The 10000-nt window shown below is 32.5% G+C and overlaps 1 protein-coding gene across 1 annotated transcript in view; it reads left to right on the top strand.

The window, feature by feature from the left end:
* The window catches only part of LOC137631891 (glycine receptor subunit alpha-4-like), an 83779-nt gene that overhangs the window by 30615 nt on the left and 43164 nt on the right, over positions 1 to 10000 (top strand). Inside the window, exon 5 of the mRNA XM_068363896.1 lies at positions 9164 to 9340. Within this exon, the coding sequence (XP_068219997.1) occupies positions 9164 to 9340 (177 nt within the window). The remainder of the gene's footprint in view (positions 1 to 9163; positions 9341 to 10000) is intronic.

The following is a 10000-nucleotide window of genomic DNA, read 5'->3' as shown; positions in this document are numbered from 1 at the left end:
AGACCATTGTCACACACGCAGTGGCTGTAGCTCTTGTTAATCATTTTTTACTAGGGTTATATCTTTTTATTTGCTGTATTGACTATTATGTTTTTGTTTTTATAACTTATAATATTACTATATCACATAGTTGTAAATTTCATTATGTAAATGTAGTTGGTTATTCGGTTACTCTACGGACTTTGCTACCCACATTTCAGTACCTGACACCTCCCCCTTTTTTTTATCCAATAACTTGCACAGCCACGTAAACCTTCTCATTCTAGATATATATACTGTATATATATATATATATATATATATAAACTGAGGAAAGTTGAAATTTCTGAGTTTTAAATTTTTGGGGAAGATTAAACAAGGCTGGAGAACGAAATTTAATAGCGGGAGTGTATGGCCCCACATTGAACACCTATAAGGATGAAAGAAGTTTTGGGAGAATCTTAATTTGTACCTAAAAGAATGACTGTCCTAGGGGATATACATGCAGGCGACAGAGAAATATAAAGCATTTTAGGTAGTGAATGAGAATGTGTTAAGAGAATCTGGTAATTTTTTGGGAGCTTCTAAGTATACTTTGAACACAAGAAAAGACGCAAAAAGCGTGCAGAATAGAGGGAAAGATAAGATGATAGCTGTAAGAGGGAAAAGGGATGTGGCTATAAGTATAATCAGATTGTTATTTAGTTAAACTAAAGTTTAAGGTAAATGGAATCTCAGGACGGAGGGAGTGGATGAAGAAAGGAGATAGTATGATAAGAGACCATGGATTAAAGAAACAGAATTGTATGGAGTTTACAAAGTGTTTGAAATTTCATTATCAGGACACAGTTTTGGGTTTCAAAGAAGCTAGGAAGAGGGAATAAACCAGTAAACTGGTCCCTTAAGGAAAGGAGAAATAGTGAACGAAAAAGATAATATTTAGTTTGCAATTGCACGGCAGAATGGAAAATAATGTACACGTTCAGATGGAAGGATAGGTTAATCATGAATAAAGTTAGAATGGAAAAGGAAGCATGTGATGAAATTAGGGGTTAGAAGGTAATCGAGAATTTTAGAAAAGATAATTTGTTCTACAGTCATTGAAAGCACAAAAAGAATCGTTTAATAAAAGATGCAAATAGAGATACGTTGACTGAATGGATTGAAAGAGGTCTTAAAATGAGCATGTATTGATATAAACAGTGTACAGTAGATATGAAAAATGAAGGGAGTTTAATATAGAAGTTTTCTACATTAAAAGTTCATTCTCGATTCGACAATTAATTATAAATGTTACATTGTCAGCTTTAGTAGATAAGATTTAATGTCTACATATGTTCTTATATTTACTTAATGCGTGAATTTTACAATACCTTATATTTTCCATATTTATACCTAGTTAATTACTAACTAATACAGATGTTGAGAGAAAGGAAAATATGCTTTTAAAATTTATCTATGTCCTTTTAGATGTTTCTTTTGATCTAATTGTAGAAGTGTAGTTTGGAATACAATTTAAAGCTTCAGTACATAAATTCATATATATATATATATATATATAGAGAGAGAGAGAGAGAGAGAGAGAGAGAGAGAGAGAGAACATCTTTACAGATAATTACTCACATTTTTTTTAAATATTTTTAGTCATATATATCATATATGTTTGCTCAGCCTAAAGAAATGACGAAAAACGTGACACAGGTACACACACTCTCTCTCTCTCTCTCTCTCTCTCTCTCTCTCTCTCTCTCTCTCTTGTATATTTTAAGAATTATTTATCAAAGTCCACGAGGAGCCAGACTAATCTATCATAACGAGTGTCTTCAAGACCTCAATAATTATAGCGTTACCCAACGTCATTATCTTATAACAGAAATTATATAAAAGGCTTTTATTGCGGCATTTAGGTATCCGTTCTCTTTTCAAAGGATAATGAACGAAAACAATTGTTCATTGGCCAACGTAATAAAGAGAATATAATAAATTATCAAATTCATTTATCTTATCTATGCAGAACAATTTCTCCTATCAAAGAATATTTCATTTTTCACATTCAGTATAAAAAAGCAGTAATGTTACATAAATAGAAACACAATTTCCATAATTATCATCACAATATTGAAGTGTATTCATGCTATGGGTTAAATTTTCAAAGAGAATATAAATAGATCAATACGTTACTGTAATGTAAGGAATAAATATGAGCATTATAAAGGTAGATAATGGCATTGGACACACCTATGTCTCTCACAATATTTGTATTTCCCTGCTTTCATTCTATGTTGCCTTTTTTTTTTTAGTTTACTTTTTTTATCAGTGATCACTCAAGTTCTTTTCTGTAATTGGGTCTTAGAATTAAAGTATAGTAAACTTCATAATTGACATTATAATTGAACACTTACACACACACACCCAATCACACACATACAAATATATATATATACGGTATATATATACACACATATATATATATATATATATACATATATATATATATACACATATATAAATATATATATATATATATATATATTCTTGACTCCATGTTTTTATGTTAATTCTCTCAGAGGTTGTTGGAGGAAATTTTAAAATCTATGAGGTGCTTGAGCACTGTATTTCAGTTTATTTGATTTATATAGTGAAATAGATAGTTCAGAACATTTCAAGGAAGGATTGTCGTATGTCTTTATCTTTGCAAATTATGGCTAAGCGAAGTATTCGTTAATTTATAAATTTAAATCACCGGGAATTTATGAATATTGGCGTTCTAGGTTATGCCTAGGTGTACAACCCTGGCATGGTTAGGACCCAGATACATTGATTGATTGATTGATTGATTATGAGTTATCTGGCATCCTGACATCTAGACCTAGATTCATTGGTAAGGTTTGGTTTGAGAAAATTAGGCTAGGAGGAATTCGTATTGAACATTATTATTATTATTATTTTTTTTTTTTTTTTGTATTAGACATTTTATAGGAAATTTACAGGCCTGGTTTGTTGTGTTGAAGCAGGTGAAGGGTAAGGGTAGAAATACAGGTTAAATGTGAACGTAATAAAGACCCAATTTATTAAAACTCATCATTAAAAATCTTTGGAGAAAAAAAATTTTGTACTTAGATATTGAGATATTTAGAGACCTGTATATCTCGAGGAAATGTTTTGATTAATATATACCGGCATATTTTAAATATTTACCTGTCTTGGGCAAAAACTTATAGTCTATTTATTCCTTATACTTTGGATATTATTCTGTGGCTCCGTCGTTCTATTATCTTTTTGTGCATTTTTTCCTAATTCTGACCCTCCTTTGCATTCAGATAATTCTGGACTATACGATCCACTAAGTCGTAAGTGGCATGTTGTTAATCCTAATAGTCTGGCCTTTCTTTAGTAATGCTCAATACTACACAGTATTCTAAACGTTTCATTCCGTCTGTGACCAAATAGTGGAATGATCTTCCCAATCATATTCCCAATTATATTTTTAAATAATTTTGTGATAATTCTTTTTGGTTGAACAGGTTGAGCCTATTTTAATAGAGTAGATGCTCTGTATGACATTGTTATTTATCTAATTAGATTTGTTTTTTTATATTACTTCTCATTAATAGTTTGTTAGAACCTCTTCCATTTCGTTTCCTTAATTTGGTGCTTTTTGTACTGAAGCCCTTTGGCTTGTAGAATTTTGTTTTTCCGATTAGTGGTGTAGCTTAGCTAGTAATAATGATACCAACAATACTCTAGTGTACCATATATTTGCCTATATTAAAAAGAAAATTAATATTTTCCTATAGCTTTTACCTATCTTTAAAAAAAGTCTTGGGCTGCTTATGAGATTCCAGAAATACGACTCAGATGTCTTGTTCTTCTCTGTAACAATAATTGCAGTAAAAATCATACTGACGATAAAGAATATATATCTGTTCACTATAATTTACTATATTTTAGTTACCATATTACTTGATGATATTAGATTTCTCAATGTTTACCATTTGTTTAACATGAGAATTCTTACTAATTAGTGGAAAGTTTAATTCAACTTAGTTTAATTAGAATTACAATCAGTGTTACTTGAAAGATCTGAATATAGAGACTTTCATTCAGTATCCTTGCTAGAAATATTTTAGACTAAAATAACCACTTTTGAACTTAACTTATTTTTCCCCAAACAACGTCTCATGAATGTTGTTTTTTTTTTTTTTTTTCTATTTAATGTTGTTGTTAATGCTTTTTTCTAAGCTAACTTTGGATGATATTGAGACCCTTGAGTTTTATGATCCTTTATTAACGAAAACTAGATTATCCGCTATCCAGATGAATCAATTCTTGTTGCGTCCATAAAAGCGAATTGAGGAAAACTCCATCGAAGTTAATCCCCTATTTATTGCCTGATCTTGTAATGTGCGTCCATGCCTTGATTCACTGTGCACAGGTAACAGGCTGATAAATGAATATATTTTCTGTTTGACGTTATTTTGTGGTACCTGTAAATCCAGGCTTTCCTTTTCGCCGATTTGCTGATAGATATCTGTTGGCAATATGTAAGGAAATTATGTCTTATTGTTTTGCTGGCTGTATTGCAATAATGTTAATAATCACATAAATGCTGAAGCTAAATATAGTAAGACATATCATAACAATAGTACAGAAAATAATTACAAATAAAACTATGATAACATAAATACCAGGAGAAAGACGATAACAAGAGAATAGCAAAATTACATTAAAAACAAATCTGGAAGATGAATACAAAATAACAACAACAACAACCAAACAAGCTATAATAAAAAAAAACACCTGAACTGAAATGCCTTGATATTCTCGCGTTGCATAGCCCCAAGGTCACGTTCGTCCTCCCAAGGAGCCATTTAGACGACTTTACATTATGTGGAAAGCCTACGGACCCGCAATAGCATGACTCCTCTGAATTACTGGACACGACGCTTCTTCATAATGTGCCTGCAACCGCTACGGGGATCATCTCGAGCTGTTTCCGAATGGATATCACCATTAACCCAGTTTGATATAGTTTTGGAAACTGAAGTAAAAGGCCTTGGAATTATATGTATGTATGTGTGTATATATATATATATATATATTTACATATATATATACACACACACACATATATATATATATATATATACATATATACAGTATATATATATATATATATGTGTGTGTGTGTGTGTGTGTGTATGTAGAATTCGGTATTAAATGCCATTATGGTTGATATACACACATATATATATATATATATATGTATATATATACATACAGTATATATATATATATATATCACAATGGCGTTTAATACCGAATTCTACCTTTGGGAATGTATATCCACTGGAAATTAATTTATGATAATTGCTTCTGGCTGCGCAAGGATTTGAGCCTATGCCCTGAGCCGAAACAATGCCTGTAGGGTCGACTTTACCAGTCGAGCTATGTGTAGCTCGATAGGTAAAGGCCCTGTATGCATTGTTTAGGCTCAGGGCATAGGTTCGAATGCTTGCCTAGCCATAAGCATTTATCATGAACGAATTTTCATTGGCTACCGTATACATTCCCAAAAGTAGAATTCGATATTAAATGCCATTGTGGTTGATACTCTATTAATTAAAATCCCGAGTGCAAGACTTATAACTACTCGGTCTCTTCCCGCCCCTCTGGTAAGGGGAGAGGAAGTAGTCAGCACTACTTTGGTTGAACGATGGAATTGAACTTCAACACAAAGGCTGTGGTAGTGATATTCTTTTTTTCTTATTCCCAAGCATTTGTCAATCGTATTAAAGGTTATTTTTAGACTACGTTTCAAGGTCTGCGCTTACGCTAACTGGTTCGAACCAGATATCAAGACAAATTACTACTAGTGAGGGAGATTACGTTAGCATGTGGATTTTGAATACTGTATTTTTTCTCTTGGTAAGAAGAGTGTTACCTCATATTTTGGGACGTATATTAATTTGAGATTCAATAAACTAAACGAATCCAGTCTTTTTCTCCATGAGATAGACACGCCACGTGTCGAAAGGTCCCAATTGCGTTATAAATCGCTATGGAAAAATATATTTTATTACATCTTGTTTTTATTTAGGGCAAACTACGAAGCCTGTATTTTCATCATGGATTCCCGTTGTGAATACTGTGCTCGGCAATTTCATCTCGGTTTAACAACGCGTCTAAACACATCAAAGACCTCGTAAATAACAAAGAAATCACAGTTTTTGTTCTTTCACATGAGTCCCTTGTTCCATAAACAAAAACAGAAAGTAAAAGCATCACAAGATAGATTGCAAGACGCTTTTAACTCACGCGTAGGATCTCATCATGACTGCGCTCGTTCGAAGCATAAAATACGCAATGCTTAATCCAGTTATCATAAATATGGACGTTTTTATGACCCACAGTCTCCTCGAAGATGCTATACACGCAAAATCTGTAACGAACGCGATCTGTTCGTGTTCTCGAGTCTAGATAACTCCATGATCGCATTGATTTTCTTGGCTGCTTCGTATCATGAAAAGACATCAGGTCGTATTTATGTTGACGGATTCTCATGCGTGTCTCTGAGAGCAGAGATTAGATTTGTGTGTTTGCAACCACTGTTTCGTCAATGATTTTTCTGCTTTTTTCTTTTCTCTTTTCTACTGCTTTTATGCAAGACAAAAAAAAAAAAAAAAAAACGATTCGCGTGTTGGATAGTACGGTCACGAGACGTATTCTATCCTTTCTTCAGGTCACACTCCCCTATCCCGAGGTGTTGTAATCTACTCGTATTATTGCGTAATCGTTAATTTGTGTCTGGCCATTGAAGAAAAGAGCAGCCAGAACCGATATTATGTACCGGATGAATTGAAATTGGTTTAAAGGACGCTCATGAATGACAGAGGGAAGGGACAGTGACATTGCCCTAGACACTGACCATATACACATATGATCTGCGCCCAAAACCCATTCTCCAACCAAGCTAGGACCAGGGTGGGCCAGGCAATGGCTGCTGATGACTCAGCAAGTAGACCTGTAGGCTCCCCTCCCCAATTCGCTCCTAATCTTTAGCTCAAAAGGATGGTGAGGTTACAGACACTAAAGAAACTAATGAGTTTGAGCGGGACTCGAACCCCTGTCCGGCAGATGCAGGCATTTTTGCTCTCTTAATTAAATCTCATTGGGGTCCATCTTCAATCAATTATATGAACGAATTTAGTCAGCGCAATTAAATTATAATTTTTAAAAAAAATGGCTTGAGAAAAATAAATGAAGGAATTAGTTTAATTGTTCGAAGTAATATTATTCTTCATCCTAAGAACTTAGACTACGAAATGTTTCGTCCTAACATAATGCAATTATTTATAACATATATTTCGTTGAAAGTATTACAGAAGAGTTATTTATATTATTTTGGAACAACAGATCAACGAATGTAACGTTAGTTACGTTTTTCATTCACGCAATTTTTTCTTATTACACTAAGCCTGTGAAAACCAAGGCTATATTCGATATAACCTTGAAGGGAGATCTCGACTCTCACTCTCTCTCTCTACTTATTTTTCTCACTGTATCAAAGTCTTAACATAAAACCACCTTGGTACGATTTGGGTACATAAAACCACAGCTTACGTGCATTGATAAAAAATATGTCTGTGCTTGCTTGCAGATACCCTAACTTTTTACACTCACCCAGCCCCACATATATATATATATATATATATATATATATATATATATGTGTGTGTGTGTGTGTGTGTGTGTGTGTGTGTGTGCGCGCGAGTATGTATGCATATGCACTGTATGTATAATGATGATTTTGGGGCATGGATTTCTGCAATTACCACCAAATACTGAAACATTGTGTAGTACCCAATATCCCAAGAAAACATCTCTCAAAGTTTAAATAACTGACAGTTGTTTCAGCCTCTAACTTTTGTACTTTTGTCTATCATCAGAGCTATATGTATATTATGTAGTGGAATTATATTTCAGTATTTAGGGTATTGATGTAAAAAAAGGACGGAAATTCCCGAAACATAAAGATCTTGAAATTGATAAGGAAATTTTGAATACTGACAACATTTCGTTCCATGGATTCTCTTAGGATCGCAAGATTGTGTCTTTAGGGTTGTCATCTCGTGTCCAACATAGCTTACATCGAAAATCATTTCTGCTTTCTCCGAAGGCTAATGTAATAATATTAAGATTGAAATTATGTTGGTCCTCTGTAGTTTGGATTTCGGGTGGCGTTGTTTGAGTTTACTGGTATATATTTGTAAATTAATACTGCTTTCAAGTTAATGATAAGTTGAAATTATATTAGATTTTATTATTCTCTGGATAATGTTTTCTTCCTTTATGTTTCCTTACTACAAATACTAGCAGTCTATTTGACTGATAATATATTCATTTTCTATGCAATAATTCTGTCATGATAACATGCGTAACGTAAAGCTTAATAACACTGACCAAAAGGTAATTCAATTTCGAAAGTGATTATCCTCTGGAAAACCATGGTTCCGGATTAGCTTATATGTTTGTGTACGCACATGTAATGGTATGTGGGCAAATTATATTTGCATGTTTATAGATAATAAAGAATTTTTGCTCAGAAGTTTAAAGCTCACGCTATCTACTTTTCGTGATCAAGAAAGAAAGAGAGGAAGAAAATTTCATTAGCAGAAGGTTAAACATAGATAAATAAATATATGTTTATATATATAATATATATGTATATATAATATATATATATATATATATATATATATATATATATATAATATATATATATATATATATATATATATATATATATATACCACCATAACCAAGTGTTAAGGCTATTGTTGATGTAACATAGATTTTTTTGAATGTAATGATATCGGATTTTTATTAGCACTACAAGAAACATTGATCGATTGTAAATGTCAAGCTAAATCATAATAATTCATCTCTCTCTCTCTCTCTCTCTCTCTCTCTCTCTCTCTCTCTCTCTCTCTCTCTCTGGAAAACACACATTACTGATGTTGGATATGATTTTTATCTTTTATCTGGTGTATCTATTCCATAACATTTAAACAGATTTATGAATAATTTGATTCTTCCATTGTTATTCTTGTTGATTTTATTCATAATTCTAAAGATCCCATTTTAATGTTTGAGTATTTAAAGCCTCCTTCTTCCTTCGCAGCCATTACCAAACTGACGACGACCTACGCTTCGCTGACCATTTATAGTAATCACACGCTTCGATACTCTGCTCGTGTCTACAGTATCATTGGGTGCCAAATGGAGTTTAGGGAATATCCGATGGACGTCCAGACGTGCTACATGATCATGCGGAGCTGTAAGTATACTAAAGATATATGTCAATGTTTACATATATCTGTGTGTAGGTGTTTGTGTATGTGAATACAATATGCGTAAAAATTTACTGGCGTATATATGTATATATATATATATATATATATATATATATATATATATATATATATATATATATATATATATATATATATATATATATATGTGTGTGTGTGAATGTAAAAATGTACGGGTATTTAAAGGTTTAGATACACTATATATTTAAATACCTGTACATTTTTACATACATACACATACATGTGTATATATATGTATATATATATATATATATATATATATATATATATATATATATATATATATATGTAAATATATCTGTGTGTGTGTTTGTGTGTGTACATAGTTTTGCACACATGCACATGTACATTACATATATAATGCACATATAAACCAAACCTGCGGTGCAGGTTAGACAGTTAAGGCCGCTCTGCTATCAGTATCCAGCAGGGGTATTCCACAACTGTAACTCCAATTCTTGACACTCGCTGGGAGGTAACGTCCAATTGGAAGGGTACCAGGACTTTGGTATCGAAGGTCTCTCCAATCCATCGTCCTTTTAATTTTTATGAGAGCTAAAAATCGGCTGTAGTTACTTTCCCTCTTGACGGTCTCGTTTCCGTTAATAATTTCTTTCATAGTGGGG

This window comes from Palaemon carinicauda, chromosome 40, assembly GCF_036898095.1.
Source record: "Palaemon carinicauda isolate YSFRI2023 chromosome 40, ASM3689809v2, whole genome shotgun sequence".
NCBI lineage: Eukaryota > Metazoa > Arthropoda > Malacostraca > Decapoda > Palaemonidae > Palaemon > Palaemon carinicauda.
Note: the sequence above shows the minus strand (reverse complement) of the source record. Positions and strands in the feature narration are given on the sequence as shown.